The 19627-nt window shown below is 40.0% G+C and overlaps 2 protein-coding genes across 13 annotated transcripts in view; one reads left to right on the top strand and one right to left on the bottom strand.

Annotated features, from left to right (window-relative positions):
* BBX (BBX high mobility group box domain containing) overlaps positions 1-9801 on the top strand; it is a 125433-nt gene extending 115632 nt beyond the window's left edge. For all 12 annotated transcript variants that reach the window (XM_053386256.1, XM_053386262.1, XM_053386254.1 and 9 more), the window contains 4 exons: positions 1472-1620; positions 3254-3370; positions 3934-4126; positions 5855-9801. In XM_053386256.1, the coding sequence (XP_053242231.1) occupies positions 1472-1620; positions 3254-3370; positions 3934-4126; positions 5855-5942 (547 nt within the window). In that variant the 3' untranslated portion in view covers positions 5943-9801. The remainder of the gene's footprint in view (positions 1-1471; positions 1621-3253; positions 3371-3933; positions 4127-5854) is intronic.
* Positions 1-19627, bottom strand: part of CD47 (CD47 molecule) — a 231861-nt gene that overhangs the window by 100125 nt on the left and 112109 nt on the right. The gene's annotated exons all lie outside the window — the stretch shown is intronic.

Below are 19627 nucleotides of genomic sequence, written 5' to 3' on the forward strand. Positions count from 1 at the left end.
CTCATTCTTTGGGTACATTTAGTAGCCCGATCCTGTGCATGATTACTTGGAAGCAAGGAGTTCTGTCCTTTACATATCTACTGAGAAGTAAGACCCATTGAGTTCAATGGGACTTACTTCCAGGAGAATGGGCATAGAATTGTAGCCCAACAGTGCATTCCATAATCCTAGTCAGGCAGCAGTGGGATGGGATAGAGCAGCATAGCAACATCTGCAGCCTTGCCACTTAACACCAGGGTGGTAGATAGACAAAATGCTGCTCTGCATCTGAAGGCAGCCCTGTTTAGGAAGTTTTTCATGTTTAATGCTGTATTATGTTTCTAATGTTTGGTTGGGAGCTACCCAGAGTGGCTGGGGAAACCCAGCCAGATGGGCGGGGTATGTATGTATTTATGTATGTATGTATGTATGTATGTATAAATAAATAAATAAATAAATAAAATTATTATTATTATTACCTGCCTGGAATCTTGTAACAGCAGTGGGGCCAGCTCAGGATCCATTCCATGCCACATTCTATTCAAATCCCACCAGCAGTACTTCTGCCCACTCATGATTTAGTTGGGTGGAATGGGGAGCTCAGTGCTGGAAGAGTGACACTGGCATGGCTGTTTTGGGCTGTGCAGAGGGAAGCCTCTGCCCAGTCCACACACACGAAATCCATGGGGGATGAGGGTTTTGGATGGCAACCTAAGTCCCATTCCTGGTATATGACTTCCTCCCAGGTACTTCTCCCATCTTTTTTCACACCGTATACTGATTTTTAAAAAATTGTTTAAAACACAATCCCCCTAAATACAGTGGGATACATACTTCCAAGTCAATATGTATAGGATTGTTCTGCACTATATTGTAAAACAAAGTAATGATCCACGCAAGAACAGCGTCATAAAAGCTTTACTGCTCTTTACTGTTGTACAATTTTACTGAATAAAAGTGACTTACTGGTTTATGTTGTTATTACAGGCTTCACAGCAAATGATTAAGTAATTGTCCATTTTAATAGTATTATTTTAATATATAGTAATATGATTTTCATTTTCCCAAAGCTTACCTGGCAGTTTTTCTTAATAATATTGTTCCTATATGACCATATCCGTGTTTCAGTTTGTCTCACAGCTGATTGCAATTTATTAACAAAATGCAGTAAATTCTATGTTCTAAAAGTAAAATAATAATCTATGAATATTTGAGGAAATCCCAGTAAATCAAAGCAAAATTTCAAATGAAACCTCCTTTTACCTGGAAGTGAGTGCCATTGACTCAGTGGGACTTATTTCTGAAAGATTGAGGTATTAGCCCTAGTGTGGCAGACTCTTGAAATTGTAGGCACAATTGCATGTGGAAAGCTGTTTGTTTTTTTAAAAAAGTATTTCCACATGGTCTGACCTGTGGCTCCATCTTGTCGATTTGGTCTTGTTGATCAAAAAAAGAGTAACAACAACAATTTTTTTTGCCTTCCATTTTCTAGCTTAGCAAAGCTGGAGGAAGAATTTGAGAAAAAATTCAACAGCCTCCCTCAATACAGTCCTGTCACATTTGACCGGAAAAGTGCATCTGTTCCAAGAAAAAAGAAGAAGCTTGGTAGCTGCTCAGCAGACCAACAGAAATCTAACAAAGGTGGGAGGCTTCTGGATAATCCATTCCCAGTTATTAGCAGCCACCCTGCTAGGCCAGAAGCTCTTACAGTCTCACTTCACTTAATGTATGCATGTTTGAGCAAAGATACATATTTTATTTGATCATGTCAGAATTTTCACACATTCTGCTTATTGCTTTTCCATTGATGCCTGGTTCTATGTGGGAAGAGGACAGGCAAGTTATACCTCAGAAAAGAAGGGCTACTGTTTTATTTAAAAATACTTCAGTTTTGCCTCCTTACTATTTTAACTGCATAAACCTCTAAGAATAGTTTGCTTTAAAAAAAATATATTTTCTTTTACAGCTTTTCAAAACTTCTTTCTTTTCTGTTCTAGGTTGAGAAAATAGTAAGATTGGCCTTGGGCATATTTGGTAGTCTTGAACAAGCTTTTTAATCTCTCATCCTGAGACCTTGCTTGTGAAATATAAACAGAAACATGCCCTATTGCACATGGATGATAAGAGGAGTAACAAAATAAAAGTATATCTTGTTTGTGCATTTGAAATGGAAATACTTTATTTAGAGAGAGGGAGAGAGAGATTGGCCACAATCTTCCAATGACTGAATACCACCGAAATCAGTGAAACTACAGTTTGCTTCCATGCTAAGTTGTGCTGTTATTGCTTTTCTGCCAATCAGCTAGAAATGGCGCCTAATATTCCATTATATTAACCATAGGCTTCTATAATATTTACTCAGAAATAACTTTGATTCAGCAAAGGTCTCCTGTATATTTCATTGAAGGTTTCCTCTTGTGGGGAAGAAACCTGTAATTAAACACCACCACCCCGGTGGTGTCAGGATTAATTAACAGTTATTGTAGTCACACACACAAATCAACATATATACCCTTATTTTTAAATGTAGTTATCTCCCTCACTTCAGTGTTGAAAGAATAGTACTTTTCCTGTTCATTGTAGATAGACTACCTCTGCACTTGTGTTTGAAATGAGGGGGGAAATCACCGTAACAGTGGTGAAAAAAAGATTAGTAGACAGTATTGAAAATACTAGGATGCAACAGGCTGGCAACAATCTCAACTCAAAAAAAAAAAGTGTATGTAGAAAAGATGGCAATTTCAGACCAAATGTCTAGCATGGAGGCATTCTGAATTTCTTGATTCTCTTTCACTTGATTTCTGTGGCACTTAGCCACCACTAACTGTTGGCGGATTGTGCGTGTTAATCAACAAAAAGTCACTTGCAGAACAACAATAATGCAATCAAGGGAATAGTTGCCTTGTTTCAATGGAAGAGGTTGACAGGCAGAAACTTCTGACCACCTATACTGCAAGCCTAAATAGAAGCCCACATCTGACATTGTGTGTGTGTGTGTGCGCACTCCTACACTTACCTTTGACTCCTGACAAATGGTTAGTGCTGTGGGTGGTCGGTTGCGGAAGTGCCAATCCCCAGTTGGACATTGGGAAAAGGAACCAGGCTGCCCTTTGCTCTCAGCACTGTCAGGCTATGTTGTGATCAGCACAGTCACATTTAACAACAGGGGTTGTCTGTAAGATTGAAGTGACAGAAAGGGAAGCTACTGTAGCAGCAACCATGCAGTGGTCAGTACAGGAAAATCAGAATTCTGTGTCTCTCCTAAATACTGCAGAGTCTGCGACAATGCAAGAACCTTTGGTTGGCAGCCAGAAGAGAAAAGCAAGGAAAACCAAGATCACACACCTGGTTCGAACTGCAGACGGCCGAGTCTCACCAGCAGAAGTTCTGGGTAAGAATGTGACTGTTTTTTTTTTCTAGGTAGTTTTCAAAATTCAAAATATTTGTTCTTTTGTTTTTGTTTCTTAAAAACAAACATGATTTGTGGGCTGGGTGGGCAGGAAATGGAGTTTGGGGTTGAGGACAAACAAGTCCTAAGTTCTCCTCTGGGAGATGTATTTCTGCCTCTACAGGGTACAGCTATTGTCAGAAGAGAAGGAAGAAGAATTCAGTGCCTTCTTTGCTTGTAGGCATCCTCTAGTTAGCATTTATTTATTTCATAAAACTTATATACCACTTGATTGTAAAAAGCCTCAAAGCAGTTTGTACTCTTGACAAAGACTAATATGGGTCTGTTACAGAGAATATATTTTCAGTTTTTGAGCATCAGTTTGTAGCCTGGCCTCTTTTCTGCCCCCACCTTGTGCCCCAAACAGTACCTGTTCAGAGAAGGAAGAAGCACTGAACATGGCCGGACATTTTGAGCAGGGAGGGAGGAATGTATGTCTCCAATCCTTACAGCTTTAGGAGTCCCTTCAGCTGTTGTTTAAAGTTTACATTTTGCTTTCACTATAGAAGAGAAACCAAAGGAGCAACTGCAGAGTAGTCTTCTGAAAGCACCGAGTATAGGGATGGACTGCAGCGAGGAATCCTTGCAAAACAGTGAATTGGAGGAAGGTCATAGTGTTACACCAGACATGCCATCTGTCTCTGCATTCTTTAGCCTAGCTGCTCTAGCAGAGGTAGCAGCGATGGAAAATGTGCACAGGTCAGTATGTGCTTTCTTCACCCCTTTGGCTTGTAACAACTCTTCATTGTAGCATCTGTACTTCTATTTGAAATAAAGCACCCAGATCAAGCAGCACTTGAACTGTCTGCTGTGATCTACTTAAGAGCACCTTATTTGGTACATATAACTTGCATACACTGTTGTGTCCAATGCAGCATTCATGCAAGATGGGCTCACACAAGCAGAATTCCCTTCCCTTCCTCCCCGCTGCAGCCCCGTGACTCCTAAAAAGCTTTCCTAAGGGCCAAGGAATCCTCAGGACAGGCCTGGCAGTTGGGACAGGGGGTGTTTAGTGAGCAGGAAGGCTGTGCTCATTCCTGCTGCTGCCACCTGAGGCAGTATGCTTTTGGAAACTGCAAAAAGGAAGAGTGCAGCTGTGCTTAGGTGATGCCTGCAGGCTTCATTGATTGCTTTTACTTATATGCCACTTTTCCACAACAAGCTGTGCCCAAAATGGCTTGGAGCAAACATTAGAAACATTGAAACAGAGAACATCAGGAATACAAGTATACAAAATACAATGTCAGTAACTTTTCAAAACAATACCAATCAACAATCTAGCAAACACAGAATAAACACAATGTTACAAAAAAAGAGAAAGCCACCCTGATCTAGGCTTAAATACATAAATACAAAGCAAAAACAAAAGTTTACTGACAATAGAGTTTCTGGTACTGGTCTTGTTGCACTCCAAGGAGCCTGGCTTAAATACAGTTCAAAAAGGAGTGGTAGCTGACATACAGCTGGCCTACAGGCTAGGTGACATACGGCTGGCTCCTACATCTCTCATCCAGAACAGACTGACAGCACCAAAAAGCAAGTGTTGGGAAGAGCGATGATGGTAAGTCTCTTCCCTAGCCTCCTGGAAGTACCACCTGGTGGTGCAGGTCTTATGGCTCCCCATATGCATCTGATTGGCCCCTGTAAGAATAGGATGCTGGACTAGATGGGCCACTGGCCTAATCCAGCAGGACCTGCTTATGTCCTTACAGCAACTTTTCTCACTTCTGAACCTTTCCTGGGGGTTTCACATCTCACATCCCTGGCCTTTTTAGGGGGTTACAAGGACTGCGTTGAGAAGGAGAAGGTAGGCAAGTGCTGCATTGGATACAACCCACAGTCATCTTTGACCCCCCCCCTTATTTGTAGGTGAACCCTTTAGTCTCGCTTGACTGTTTAGCATAATTTGTTCATAGCAAGAAACCAGGCTAGTATGTGAACACTGAACACTGCACTTTCCTCGTTTTTTAATTAAACTTACTTCAAAATATAATGAGCACTGAGGATCCTGATTCCTAGTCAGTGGAAGAGATTGTCTTTATAATTCCCAAGCACGTGTGATCTTTGCTAGCCAGATGAAATGTTTGCATTTTTAAGGTTTTAAGCAGCATCGAGAATGCATAGATTCCTTAAAGGAGATATTAATAAATCTGTCAGGCTTTGACAAGGGTCTAGGAACCAGGGCTTGGGGAGAAGCTGGCTGTTAGTCAAAGTGGGCCAGAAGCAGGTGTATAGTCCAAAAGAGTTTGGAGAGGCACATACAAAAGTAGAAATGGAGGATCAAGAAGGCCAGAAAGCCGTCGGTAGCGAGGGAAAGCAAAGTAGGTGTCAAGATGGATTTAGGGACTAGAGGCTGCTGCATGGGCTTGGAAATGTAACTTTGCAAATTAATTCTGGGTTGACATTCCATCTGTTCTTCCTTTGCAGAAATCAGAGAACGGCGCCTCTCCCATGTGATGGACAGCCAAAAGAAATGTCTCAGGCTCCAGTGCTTATTTCCTGCGCTGACCAGTGAAACTCTACCCTATTGTAAAACGTTGTGCTTTACCTAATATCCTAGCCTTGTCTTTACCAACGGATGCTAGTCAGTCCATGTGATGGAGGAACCCATAGACTGAAAATGAGTGGTTTGTGTTCAGGGTAGCACAGATTTCGCTTATAGCTTGGGTCAGGTCCCCTCCGGTTTGGGGCACAAGAATCTGCTACAAGGGTGTTGTTGTTGTTTTCTCTGTTAAGCAACAGAAATGAAAAGATCCTGGAGCTTTGCTTTCTATTGAAGGTTTTTAAAGTGGTAAATACATAGTTACATGGAAGAGGGCAGACTTTACTGTAGCTCACACAGCATCTGTTTTATCAACCAGAATATGGAAAATAGTTTCATATAATAACTAGCTACTCTAAAAGAAAAAAAATACAGAAGAGGAAAGGGGGAGAAACTGACGCACTGCACTAGTTACTAGATATTCTTAGTCCTTTTTGTACATGAAGATTTCAGTTCGGAGATGGTTTATATAATAGGTTATGCCTACATTTATATATTTTAGAGTGAATTTAAGAACCTGTTTGGAGAATTCAAGAAAGCGTGAGGCAAGCGTACCATTGTTAGTGGCGTATGCGCGGCCCTATGGCCCATAAGTTCTGCACTTTTTTGTATTTGCCACCAGGATGGTAGAGTTTATTGGCAAAAAAATGTTGACAGACTTTATTTTGCTTGGGGTTTTTTTTAAATTAAGCATAGAATAATGAGGATGATTTGAAACAAAGGTTTGGCATATTGAGAAGAACAATTCTGCAGATTACTGATTTGTCTTTCAAGCCTTGGAGGGTTCATTTATTTTTGGATAGAGGTCTAAAATGACTATGTGGGAACTAAAGCAGTGAAACAGGAAAAAAAATACTATTAATATGTTGTTCAGAAGTGACCTTAGTATTACTTCACTCTTTGGGGCAGGGCGGGGGAATTTTCAATTGACATGCACACTGATGAACATATTATACATTTTACAGACACTGGAATTGTCATAAATACTATGCACAGTCTAAATTGGCTTCATTGGTTGTATGTAAGTGCCAATGATAGTTTGGGATAGCTAAGTGCTGAGTGTTGCGTAAGTGAGTGATGATTGAGAAATAATGTTCCTAAATTTAGGCTGTCAGACAGATCCCTTTCCAGTTCATGTTCCTTGTCTTTACTCTATATGTTCTAACTTACTCCCATGCACACATCTCATGCCAGAGCAGATTCCAGCTTTCTTTACTTTTTTCTTTCTGTTTCTTAACCACTTCTCTTTTAACCAGTTGCCTACGATCCAGTACGGCACATCTGGAGCAATCAGGGCTGCGTATGCACAGAGCCCTCAAGAGTTAGCCCCACAAATTCGCTGTTTGATGTTCAACAGCAGATTGGCAGGATTTTCGCTTTGGGGGTAGTGTCCCCCAGCCCAGCTGTTGGATCATTAAAGGGAACTGTGCACACAACACTGGTTTGTGCCCCATCCAGCTAGGGACACACAAATAAAAGCCTGTTTCTTCATCCATATAGCCCCTGGCTGGATTGAGGCAACATTGTTCCTAGCAGCAAAATACTCATTTGTTATTAGAATTTGACATGAAGTTATACATTCAACACAGGGTACTTCTTCCACAGCACAAGATGTTTCCCTGCATATTTTGCATCATAGCACAAAGACTTAACCAAATGCTATTGACCAGACCCCAGCAATAATTTTCTATGAGTCTTCTTCTCTCTGGTGGGATTTTGATAGTGTTCAGTTCAGCGAGACCCCTTTTTTATTGATTAGGTCTCTAAATGATGAGAGTTTACACAATTTTATCAGGCTTTCTTAATTTATACTTGACAGAATTGATAACGGATGTGTGTTTTGGGATTTTTTTGTAATTGGATTTAATAGCCATATGAAAAGTGACTCTTGAAACCTGCTTGGCTTAGCCTTTAATTGTTGTAACCAATGCATGTATTTCAGTGTCTGTGTCAGAAACAACATCAAACAGATCATACTCATTGTAAAAATTATGACAACTTAAAAGGAAAGTGTCACTTCAAGCCCATGTAAAAACAACAACAGCAACAAAAACAGACTCCTTGAAAGATGCAAATGGTGACTTGGATGAAGGAAAAATGCAACTTCAACAGGAATGAGACAGTTAAATGCTTTTTTTTTTTTTTTTTTTAGAAAATTCAGGTAGAAAAATCTTCCACATGCTGCTGGAGCATGTGGTGCTATTTTAATAGCTTGATTTTGTTAACATTTTCTAAATTATTTTAACAAAACAAAATGCTGCCATCATGCCATACTGTTGGACATATATTGTGGTGGCTTTGGGAATGTCAGGCCATGTACTGGCTATGGTTTAAAACATTGTAAGTAGCTGAAATCCAAATACCTTACGGTGCAGCCTCTTCATCTTGACAGTCGTACTAACATACAAACTCTGTTGAACCCATTAGAATAGATGCATTTTTGCTGGAGTACCACCTTCTGCCATTTAAATTTCAATATTGTTCCTAAAATATTTCTTTATATGAATGGTACATTTATAAAAGATGCATAAAATTAGCTTTTTTCTATGTGAATTAATATACCTTGATTATCTTCCTTTCTTAAACCTCATGAACTTTCCCTTAGGCAAGGGACTGGATTTGGGTCAATTTACTGAAAAGGAGTGTTTTCTGATGCTTATAAAAACCTTTATGTAGATATGCTTAATTTTTAAGCAGTTAGGCACTGAGAGTAGCAGAAATCCTGCAAAGCTTTATAGTCCATTCGAAGCGCAGTCCACTTCAAAGTTCTCATTGCACAAACCCCATTGGAATGAGCAGTATACATGTTTTTCTTCAGTTTCCCGTCATTTCAGTGGTGCTTTTGCAAGAGAATCTACAGCTGGATGGTGCCCTGTGGCTTTCCCCCCCTTAGAATAATGTTTTGATTTCAATAGAGAGATTTGCTGTAGCGCTGAATTTGTTAGAATGGGTGTCCCTAATTTCAGGTAGAAAGAAAATTTGTTAGCACAGAAAAATTCAAACCAACAATGTACTGTTTAATTGTTTATTTGTTTTTTTTAATTTCCATTGTTTTGTGTTTTTGTTTTTTTTTAAAAAAAGAATTGTGGCATGTATTTTCGTATACCAGCAATGTCACCCATCAACTTATGTCCATGAATTCATTTAGAGACAGCAATGTTGCACCTTAATTATTTCAAATGAACCAAAATATTATGTTCTCTGCTTTCATGTTTATTCTGATTCTATTGTATTATAGTTTATCAAGCCCATTCTAACTTAGCAAAAGCTATCAGTATTTATGCATTTAACCATATTCTCTAGATTTGAACCTGTGTATGTCTTTCTTTTTTACAAGAAAAAATTTAAATAAGATAAAACAAATTATTCTTACCCTCCTCTATGGTTTCTTAATGGAAGTGAGGATATATTTCTCAATGTGTAAATTTAGCACTATCCCATTTTCTTTGTTTTTGTTTATTTATTTAGTGACCTTTGATATTTCATGTAGTTTTGAGGTATATACATAGAAGCTGATACTGCAAGCATAGAATCAGCTGGGAGAAGGATACTGTAATGTCATTTTCATGTAATTGTGTTAGTACTGTATTACAGGGGGGGAGGGAAGGGGAGTTCTGCAAAGTATTTAACATGTACATTTGATTTTGATTCTCCCATTAGGTTGTATTCCAGATACAAGACCAAATTTGATGTAAAATCTTGTGGAGCTTATATCATGCTGTTGTACTTATGACAGTATTTTTCCCTGGATTGTACTGTGATTCCACAAATAGGATATATTTATTTAAGAAGATATAGTATGCTTTTTTACTAATACAATATCCCAAAGCTATGAGCAAAGGAGTTCTTTCTTTGTCTCGCTGTCCAGATTACAGTTCAGTCAATGATTTTCAGAACCGATTTACAAAGTGTTGTGGATGTGGTGAAGGCAGCAGAGATATACTGGCCTCTGTAACTTTTGCTGCTTTTTTCTAAACAGCTTACGTAGCATAAATGTAGCTGCTAGTCACTTGATAGCTGCTCGTTCCATATATTCACCTGCAAACCAGTACAAGTTGTATATTGCGCTTCAGCGAGGGGAACATACACAGGGTGGAAAATGCCTATCAGTTTTTAAAAATGGTGCATCCCAAAGGGTCCATTCAATCTTTTAAAAAGAGAAACGTCGTTGTCTCTGCTCAGAGGCTCACAAGAGGAATAGGTCTGAGAGTCGTCTCTGGCACGCAACATGTGCTTGGAAAAAGGATAGCTCCAAACGAAATGTCATCTACATCCTGCTGTCTTTGCAAGTTTCTGGTTAAGGGTTGGAACTGCACATGGACTGTTGGGACTGGGGAAAATCTACATGCTTGCAGAGCACAGGTGTTCCTCGTGCAGAGCCCGTTTTGCAGATTTTGGGGGTCCCTATGTAGTGAGATTATAACACAACATTGTTGCCTGGGGTGATAAGGAATTGCTGTGTGTTTTCTACTGACTGAATTTGAAACGGGCTGTAAAAATTTAGTTTTCTGATCCAATAGTGGCATCACTGTCCATTGCACACTGAACCCTTTCAGACAACTGAGTAGCACTGTATTCTCAGTGAATGATTATCTGTGGGGGTTGAGAAGGGGGAGGGGGCTGGTTGAAGCTACCCTTAGTGTGAAGCATTAGAATAGAACAATTTTTCAAATGTGCTCCGTGCTTAGGAACTGCAAGAAAAGTGTTGTTTTTTTGTGCTGAAGGGAATAGCCTTGGAATTGGGTTAATCAAAGAGAGAGAAAAGGGGGCATTATTGCCACATGAGGGAGTTATATATTTTCTTAATCTCTGAAGGAAAAATGTGGTAAAGACTATAATGATTGTCAGGTTTGCCTTGTACTATTGTGTATTTATGCCTCTCAGCTGCACTCTGTTCTACAACTAATTCTAATAATGCTACCTCTATTAAAGGCTACTGCAGTTGACTTCCATTTGTTTTCAAGATTCCTCATGCAGTCTTTTCAAGTTGGTGGGTATCTGTTTTGGATCACGCTGTTTTATTTTCTAAGAAGAGCAGTTTGATAGAGGGAACAACATACATCTCAAATTGCTATCCGTACTCGTACTATTCATAAACAGAGCTACTTGATGAGTGTAGCTTTTGTGTAATTTTTTTCTCTGTAAATTGATAGGTTTTTTTAAAAAAAAAACAGCTTCAAATACATCATGCACAAGTACTTTCTTTTCAATGAGAAGATAAATGCTCTGTATGCAGAAGTATTGGATGCTGCACTGAGCGCTTGTCTTTCATTGAATGTAATGGGACGGCCTCTTTGCTTGTAGAATTCCTCAGGCACAAGTGGGCAATCTTCTGTGACATTCTTCACTGTCCACAGTGTGAGATTATTATCATGGGAAATGATCATTAATTTTTCCCTTTACTGATACGAGCTATATAAAGATTACAAAAATGATCTACACTATACATGCTCATTTTGTTTCTTTGGGTGGGGTGCTAAATTGTAGAGTGGTTAAATAATCTGTCATACTTTCCTTCCTTTCTTTTTCTTTGCCTGGCTTAAATACAAAACCAGCACCAGCAAATATCAAAACATAAAGACATTTCAGTGAGAAGGCAGCTGCAAACTAAGGCAATAAGAGAGGTCCGTGCTTCTTGGATGTGGCTAAACCTCAGTAAGATTACAGTTTGTTATTCTTAAATGTGCTCTAACATTATTGATTGTTGAGCTCCCACAATGTCTCTGATTTTATTTTTATTTTTTTACAAAACACTTGGCTCCTGGGCGTTGCAAGCAATAGTTTGCATAGTGATGCTTTGATCCAGAAAGGCAAGTGATGTGGTAATCAGATGCATTGAACTGTGCTCTTCTGAATACAGATTAATAAGAGCTTCAGTTCACACTGGATTGTAAAACATGGGCTGATAGTCTTTAACCCTGTTGTTCCAAGTAATTGTTTTCTGATGAGTCAAGCAGTCATCATCCACTTACAGTGGGGGGTGGGGTGGAATAAGTATTGCCTTTCTAAGTAAGTTTTTTGGACAACAGTACTGTGTATTCTTAATAAAGATTTTATCTGCCCTTTTAAAACCACATATATGGAGCAACTTATTTTCCTTTTCATTATTTGTGGATGAGATCCAACATTGCACCAGCGGATGCAATGGGATTCCCTTTCTTCCCCTCCTCTAACAGCCTACACCTGCTCCAGAGGGTTACTCAACCCTGTATAGTAGATTACCCTGTTTGCGAAAGCAGAAGTCCATTGTGCAGATGGAATGCCCCATTGTATATCTCCCATTATTTAATTATATATTTTTATAATTAATATCCTATTTTTTTCTCCATGGACCCAGACCATCTTATCATGATTGGGCTTCTCATATATAGGGCACAGTTACCTGGAACTGGGCTTGCACAAGACCCTCTCCTCCCTTTCAAATGGGCAAAATTGTTTTCTTGCACAACACATCACTGAGGTTTGTGCAGGGGAAGTATATCTGTGGATTGTGTGCTAAAAGTCTAATAATCTCCTTAGAGAGGCTCTGTAGCCTTTGCTTATTAGATTTATCAGTCAGGCCATATTTGCCGTTGCTGAATGTTTCTTTTTGGTTGCCCTAGTCTACTAGCAGATAATTCCACTAAATTCTAACCCAGAACTTGGTTTTATTTTTTGTGAAGTTTCAGTGTAAAATATGCGTTGTAAAACTCATTCCCTCCAGTGGTACAATAGAGTTACTGCATTCTTAGCTTTTGTGTAGTGCATTTAGTAACTTAGTAAAGCTTTATACCTAGGTGGATCTGCAGATATATTATAAGTACACATGTTAAGTCATGTGTATTCCATGCTAAAGAACATTGCGATACTGAATATGGAGCAATTATTTAATAAAATAAATGATTTTTTATAAAAATAATAATAATTCAGATATGTTCACATTTATGTTCGCATTTTCAGCTCTCTAGTGTATATTGAGAAGTTCTTACATTTCATAACAGAATGGCTATAAATACCGTAATTGATGGAAGCATATTTTCTATTGTTAGGTGATGTTGGGCCACAAAATGGGTACCTAGTACATCAAGGAACAATTGAAATCATTTGAATTTTCATGTACAGGTGACTCCAATGGGATTTAGGGACAGCTAGATTTTTGGGGATTGTACCCTCTGGCTGTAAATCTATGGTACACAGTATATAGCTGTTAATGCTTTTTATAATCTTGGATATGCAACATCACTGGCGTAGGCTCTGACTCAGAAAGAATGTGTCATGATTCCCTTTACGTATACATGCAGAGAGAGAGTCATGAGAGTCATTTCTTACTGTGTGTGTGTGTGTGTGTGTGTGTGTGTGTGTGTGTGTTCTAACCATATCATCTGGACCCATGGAGTGAGTTTATCCCACCGGATCAGTAGTCAACTAGAAATTAGAATAGGAAAGATTCATACAATTGGCCCTACCCATGTGTTTCCAGAATCCACACACAGTCTGCAGTCTCATAGACAAATGTCTTCCAATACAGCTCAACATGTTTGTGAAGGACACTGGAGTCCAAGCTGATATCAATAGAGCAGGGGGCAAAACTAGACTGTATTTCACCCAGGACAAAGACTCAGTTTGGCATCCCCCATGCACATTTGTGTACATGCACACACACACACACACACACATACAGGCTGGGAGCCTCAGTGGCTCCCCTCTGGAGGCTTCACATGGGGCAAAAAACCTAGCTAGAACCCCTGTAGCGATAGAGTAAGACAATCACAACTAAATTTAGCTGGAAAGAGGCCTTGGTGTTTAATATGTGACAGACTTAGAGACTGATTCACTGTCAAAACAATGCTCTGTTTTTTAAAAAAATGCATGTTCTGTTTGCAAACATGGTATTTTAAATTAAGTATCGTGTTACAAAAATGCTAAGCTTAACAAGGAATTGGTGAAACCAGTGGCTACTTCACACAAATCCTTTGGAACCTTAATACAAGGTTTAGTTCCTTCTACTACATGCTTATATTATTGGGAGGAAATCAATTCCAATGTAAATAGGATTCTAACATTGAAAGGGTAGGCTTCCCCCCTCCCCTTTTTTTAACGTTCTCAAAAATCCTGTTTTCCTCTTGAATATATACTTTGTGTACAATAATAGATACTGAAGCCAAGGAAACCATAGGGTCATTTCTCTACCATGCTATTAAGCATCTCCTCCATAGAGAACCCCTTCCCTGCCATCCAGTTGGAATGTAGCATATAGTGAGCAGGGACACAAATTACCGTGTTGGGACAACCCTGCCTGTATTGGGTTTGCATCACCATAGCAGAATAAAGGGAATGTTCTAGACCAGGGATTTAACTACAGCGCTCAGGAAGCCAGCTATATCAGTGACACCCTAGACACTTCATATTTGCTAGTAACCTCATAATCAGGTTGCAGCTGAAAAGCATATGAGCACTCTCCGCTGCTGTTGCTCCTTTCACTGTAGTCACTTGATAGGTTGTCAAAGCCTTTAGAATTGGACTACAAAAAATGCTTCTAGCTTCTCCACTCTTTTTTACAGTGAATTTTAAATAACACCACCATTAAGATTAGCAGGATTAAACATTGCATCTTTTTTCATTTATACTTTGCAATAGAGAAGCACGATAACCAGTATGTCTCAACTAACATACTAGAAAGCTGGAAAATTCAATTGGCTTCAAATACTGATTTTTTTTCCCCATGCAAAGAATATACCATCAATGATGACATTCAGTTGGCTGTAAAGAGCAAAAATGTGTCTGAGCACTCTGTTCAGTATTCTGATTTATGCCCGACGACTTAGCATAAGGTTTACCAAAAGCTTTTCCATCACATTGTATGATATTGTGTCAACAGTGTATTGTTAACCTCACAGTCAGATTCAGCTCTTTCAAAATTGAAGGGCCATCAGCAGCTGTCATTTATTTCCATGTCATTTTGAAGGGGAATGGCTGTACAGGTAGTTCAGAAATAGAGGGCATACTTTGCATGCCAGTTCCTGGTCCTTCTAAGTTGGACTGCAAAAGTGCTCTCTAAAGCCGTGGAAAACTGCCAGTCATTGTCGACCCAGGATGATGAACATGTGGCCCTCCAAATGCTGTTCACATATTTCCTAGCAGTTGGCCATGCTGGATGGAATAGAAAGCTAGTTTATCTCAAGATTGGTGCTTTTAGCTTGGTATTGTAATCAGAAATGGGAAACCTGTGGGCATCTAGTTATGGTTGAACTCAACTCCAATCAGCCATCCAGTATGGCCAATTGCTAGGAACTGTGAGAATTGCAACCGAAAAACACTGTGAACTTCCACCAATGTAAATGTGCCAGGCAGCATCCAGGCAGGTGTTTTCCTTCATATGTTCTTTTGCTATTAGGCCTGCTTTAATGTCACTTCCTAGTACAAGCATTTCAGTACCTGAGCTCAACAGAAGTATTGTGCCATCTCTTTTTCTGGCATCAGGTTCTTTTTTTAAAAAATGTGTGTGCACGCTCATGCATGTAAATTTGGATTTTCCCACCCATTCACCCATGTTCATATGAACGCATGAGGATTTAAAACATGGCGATGGGCATAGACACAAGCTCCACTCCCAGTATCTCTGGGTGCACAGGCAAAGGGTTTCTAAGCACACTCAACCAAACACAATTCGAACCCCTGTTCAGGTCTAAATGCATGAAGGTCTGCAGAGAAATTATTGTGTCCCAAGGGATGTTGGGGTGTGGGACTTTCATGCGCATTCCCCCCTCTCCCAGCAATGTTTTAAAAACCTTCAGATGTTCAGGAAAAAATGGGTTACAGGCACAAAGAGCCACGAAACACAGTTGAATTTATTTGCTAGCACTGTGCTGCACATCTGCTAATTTATTTCCAAGCATCAGTTAGACTTGGCCACTTCAGAATCTTCTTGTGTTAAGGTTCATCCTTCCTTCGAGACAGCACGTTTTATCACATAATATCTGAATTAATGAAAGGTGAATGGATGTAATTATGCAAGTTTGTGCACGTCTGACAGTTTGACCTCTGCACAGTGAGAGATGGTCTTAATCTTTATGCTTAAAATAATGTGTACTGAAAGCTATACTAGCCTTCTCTCTCTCATATAAAAGTGAGACCTGCAGTTTAGAAAGAAGGAATAGAGAATGTGTGGGGAAATTAGCAGACATAATGAAAAGAAATAAAGTTAAATGTGGCAAAGAGTACTAGTTTCAATGCTGTTATAAATTATGCTACCAATAGGAGGAGGAGGAGGAATTATTTGTCAAGGGTCTAAGAAAACTCCATGTTGCATAAGTGCAAAAAATGAGAGCCCTGACCTACAGAACAGGCAAATACAGTATAGTGGTACCTCAGGTTACAGACGCTTCAGGTTACAGACTCCGCTAACCCAGAAATAGTATCTTGGGTTAAGAACTTTGCTTCAGGATGAGAACAGAAATCGTGCGGCGGCAGCGGGAGGCCCCATTAGTTAAAGTGGTGCCTCAGGTTAAGAACAGTTTCAGGTTAAGAACGGACCTCCAGAACGAATTAAGTTCTAAACCCGAGGAACCACTGTATTAAAAAGGACTGGGGGGGGGGGCGGATGAGAGCAGGCCTGATTCAGCTCAAAATACACGTAAACAACACACACCTTAGTACATAGATAGAGATTCATCGAAACACATATTGGAATGTGCATCTCATTTGAAGCAGTCGAGCATTCACACTTGCGTGCTCATTTGGATCTGAATGTGCATTTAGATTGTGCATGTCTGCACAATCTATCATGTGACAGCAGAAATTGCCATGGAACTCAAAAATAGGAAGGTGCAAATTATGTAAGGCTCAGGTAGCCTTAGAACTGTAGAAATGGGGAACTGAGAAAGTCCTATCATCTGGTTCCCTGTTCGGAGCCAAATGCTTAAAATGAACCAATGCTTAAAAAATTAGCCTAAGATAGCAAGGTTAGAATACACCACAAGCTGAGAGGAGGAAAAGTGACATACACCAATGTGATGTCCAGATACATTCAGAGAAATGCACCCAGATGTCTGCCTCAAGCAATCGCACTGAAGAGCATGTGGCTCCCTCCTGCCTTGGCTGCCATCCATGAGCAAGGAGTCAGTGTAATTAACTGCTAATCAAGCTAATTTTCACCCTGCCTTATAAGATGCATGGTAAGAAGAAGAGAAATGATGGGGAGCATGTGCCCAGGATATTGTTCTCAGCATGGCGATTCATACGCCTTCGCTCTTACATTGCATCATGACACAAGAGAGTCCTGTTCATCCCATTGAATGAATGAACTTTCAAAAAACAAAGCTCCTGTGGCCTTGATTCTGCTGGCTCTGAAAAACTCTGGATAAGAATTGTTGGGGGAAATAGCGTTCTGTGGAGGTTACGGCTACACCTCTTAGGCCGTCTGTGTAACTGAGAGCCATTCCTAAGCATCCCACTGGGATGCCTCCCACGATGTTGGTGGTGGGAAGGTTGGCTGGCAACACTCGTTTACCACATTCAGTGAGTCCTTGGTGAGAAATGTGTGAAGAGTGAAACTTCTTTTAGGGGTCTTGGGGTTGCAGGCAAATAAACATTTGTAATAATGAGATGCTGCTTGAGCAGTGTCTTCTATACGCTCCCACATCCCACTCCACCCCTGTCTTTGACCCAGTCATTTTCATGTATGGAGTCCCTCATTCACACATGCCATCCCGTCACTCGGATCAATGGAATTGCACGGACTACCCAACATGCATTTTCATTTCATTAATTTAATTTCAATGTAATTTAATCAGATCTGCATAAATGTGCATGTGAGTCAAACCATAACACTGAAGGAAAAGGCATTCTTTGTTTTTACAGAATGTGTCGCAGCAGGCACCATTTTCAAAGAGGGAATGCTCTTCTAAGATGGTGCTTACTTTGGATGGCACATGTGCGCATTGTTTAAAAACTAAATAAGATTATTTTTAATTCACCCTGGAGATCATTCTATATACTGCATAATAGGAACCACCAGATTAGGGTGTTTGGAGTTTTTGTTTCTTTTGTAGCTCCCCTGAGTTTTCTGGTGTTAAAGGAACAGACGCGATCTATTCTAGCCAAAGAGCTAAAGTGAAGCAAGTACATAGTTTAGAAACAGCTGCCATGGTTTTGTTTCTGTGCTCGGGGCAATAATTTTCCCATCAGCAAGAATGCAGAAGACAGAAGTGCAGTGCATATTCTAAGAGAAGACTGTAGCCTCTTGATTAAATGCGTATTTGGCTCATTGAGTGACTGCAGTTAACAAATGCATTTGTTTGCATATTTCATAAACAAAATCAAGTGCTTACTGTGGTCTTAATTACAGCCTAAGCAAGTTTTATATAACAGGCTCCTGAAAATATGCTGTTCGTTGCTGGCAGATGGTATCAGACTTGAAATGCACTAGGTGCGTAGAATGTGCCATTTCTTATTGGTCTCCAATTAGAACTTGGCTTGTAACAATGGAGTGCAAGGGCACATTCGCTTCAACAAAAAGGGAAGTGGAGTTGGCAGGCTTCAAATGTGCTTAAATGTGTCCTAGGGCCAAATTAGATATGACATTAAATGCATAGTTGCATTTAACATACTGGGTTTTGTTTTGTTTCAATGAAAATAACAGCTGGGGGGGTGATAATTAACAGGACTAGCAGGCATGATAGTGGTGGTGGGGGTAACCATTTCCTCACCTGCTGAGATCTGTGGTGGGGAAGCCCCCCATTGACGCCAATGAGTGATTTCCTCCCATACAGACACCACCATCGGAGGAGGAGTTATCATCAGGACCGCAGTAGAGGAAAGAGTTAATTTCCCTCTTTCCTGCCTGCTGTCATCCTGATAATTACACACACCACTCTGCATGTTAAATGCAAAGACACATTTAATATTATATCCAGTTTGGCCCCTGTTGTTTCTATATGACATAGGAACATGGCAAAAGAAAAGTGAGTGTGTTTAGAGTCTTGCTGAGCTGCCATACACAATGCTTTGCATGGGGGTTTGCAGGCACAGCCAGGTTCCTACCCACTCCATACCTGCTGTCATATATGATGTCATGTGCCGGGCAGGTGGGCGTGGCTTGACTGAAGTGGTGGCCCAGAGGAAATGGAGAGGCCTGGCAGACCCAATTAGAGCCCCTGGGTTAGAATATTTGGTAAAAATCAAATCTATATATTTTGGAAAGTTGTCTCCCCCCCTAACATTTGGACACCTCTTAATATAGACCAAATTTTGCCAGATAGTTCCTGAGACCAAGGAGGAGGTTTTCATCTATGTCTGGATATGTTTGGATGCCATTTTGGATCCAGATAGTGGACTGAACTATCTAAAACTGCACTGATTTCAGAACTGCACTGACTTCCTTAGACTTCTCGAGCAAAGTCTACTGGTAATAGAATCACAGAATTGTAGAGCTGGAAGGGACCCTAGGGGTCATCTAGCCCAAGCCCATATAATATAAGGATCTCAACTAAAGCATCCATGACAGAATAGAATCATATAATATTTAGGGTTGACCACAGGTCTATTTTAATATCGGTCAGGTGATTCTGTAATCATTTTTCCTTTACCAGTGACCACTGGGATGGAATTGCACATTAAGGGAGAGAAATTGCATATTACCGGGGGGGGGGGGGGACACACACACAAAAACCCCACCAACA

The sequence above is a fragment of the Podarcis raffonei genome, chromosome 4, assembly GCF_027172205.1.
Source record: "Podarcis raffonei isolate rPodRaf1 chromosome 4, rPodRaf1.pri, whole genome shotgun sequence".
In the NCBI taxonomy this organism is placed as follows: domain Eukaryota; kingdom Metazoa; phylum Chordata; class Lepidosauria; order Squamata; family Lacertidae; genus Podarcis; species Podarcis raffonei.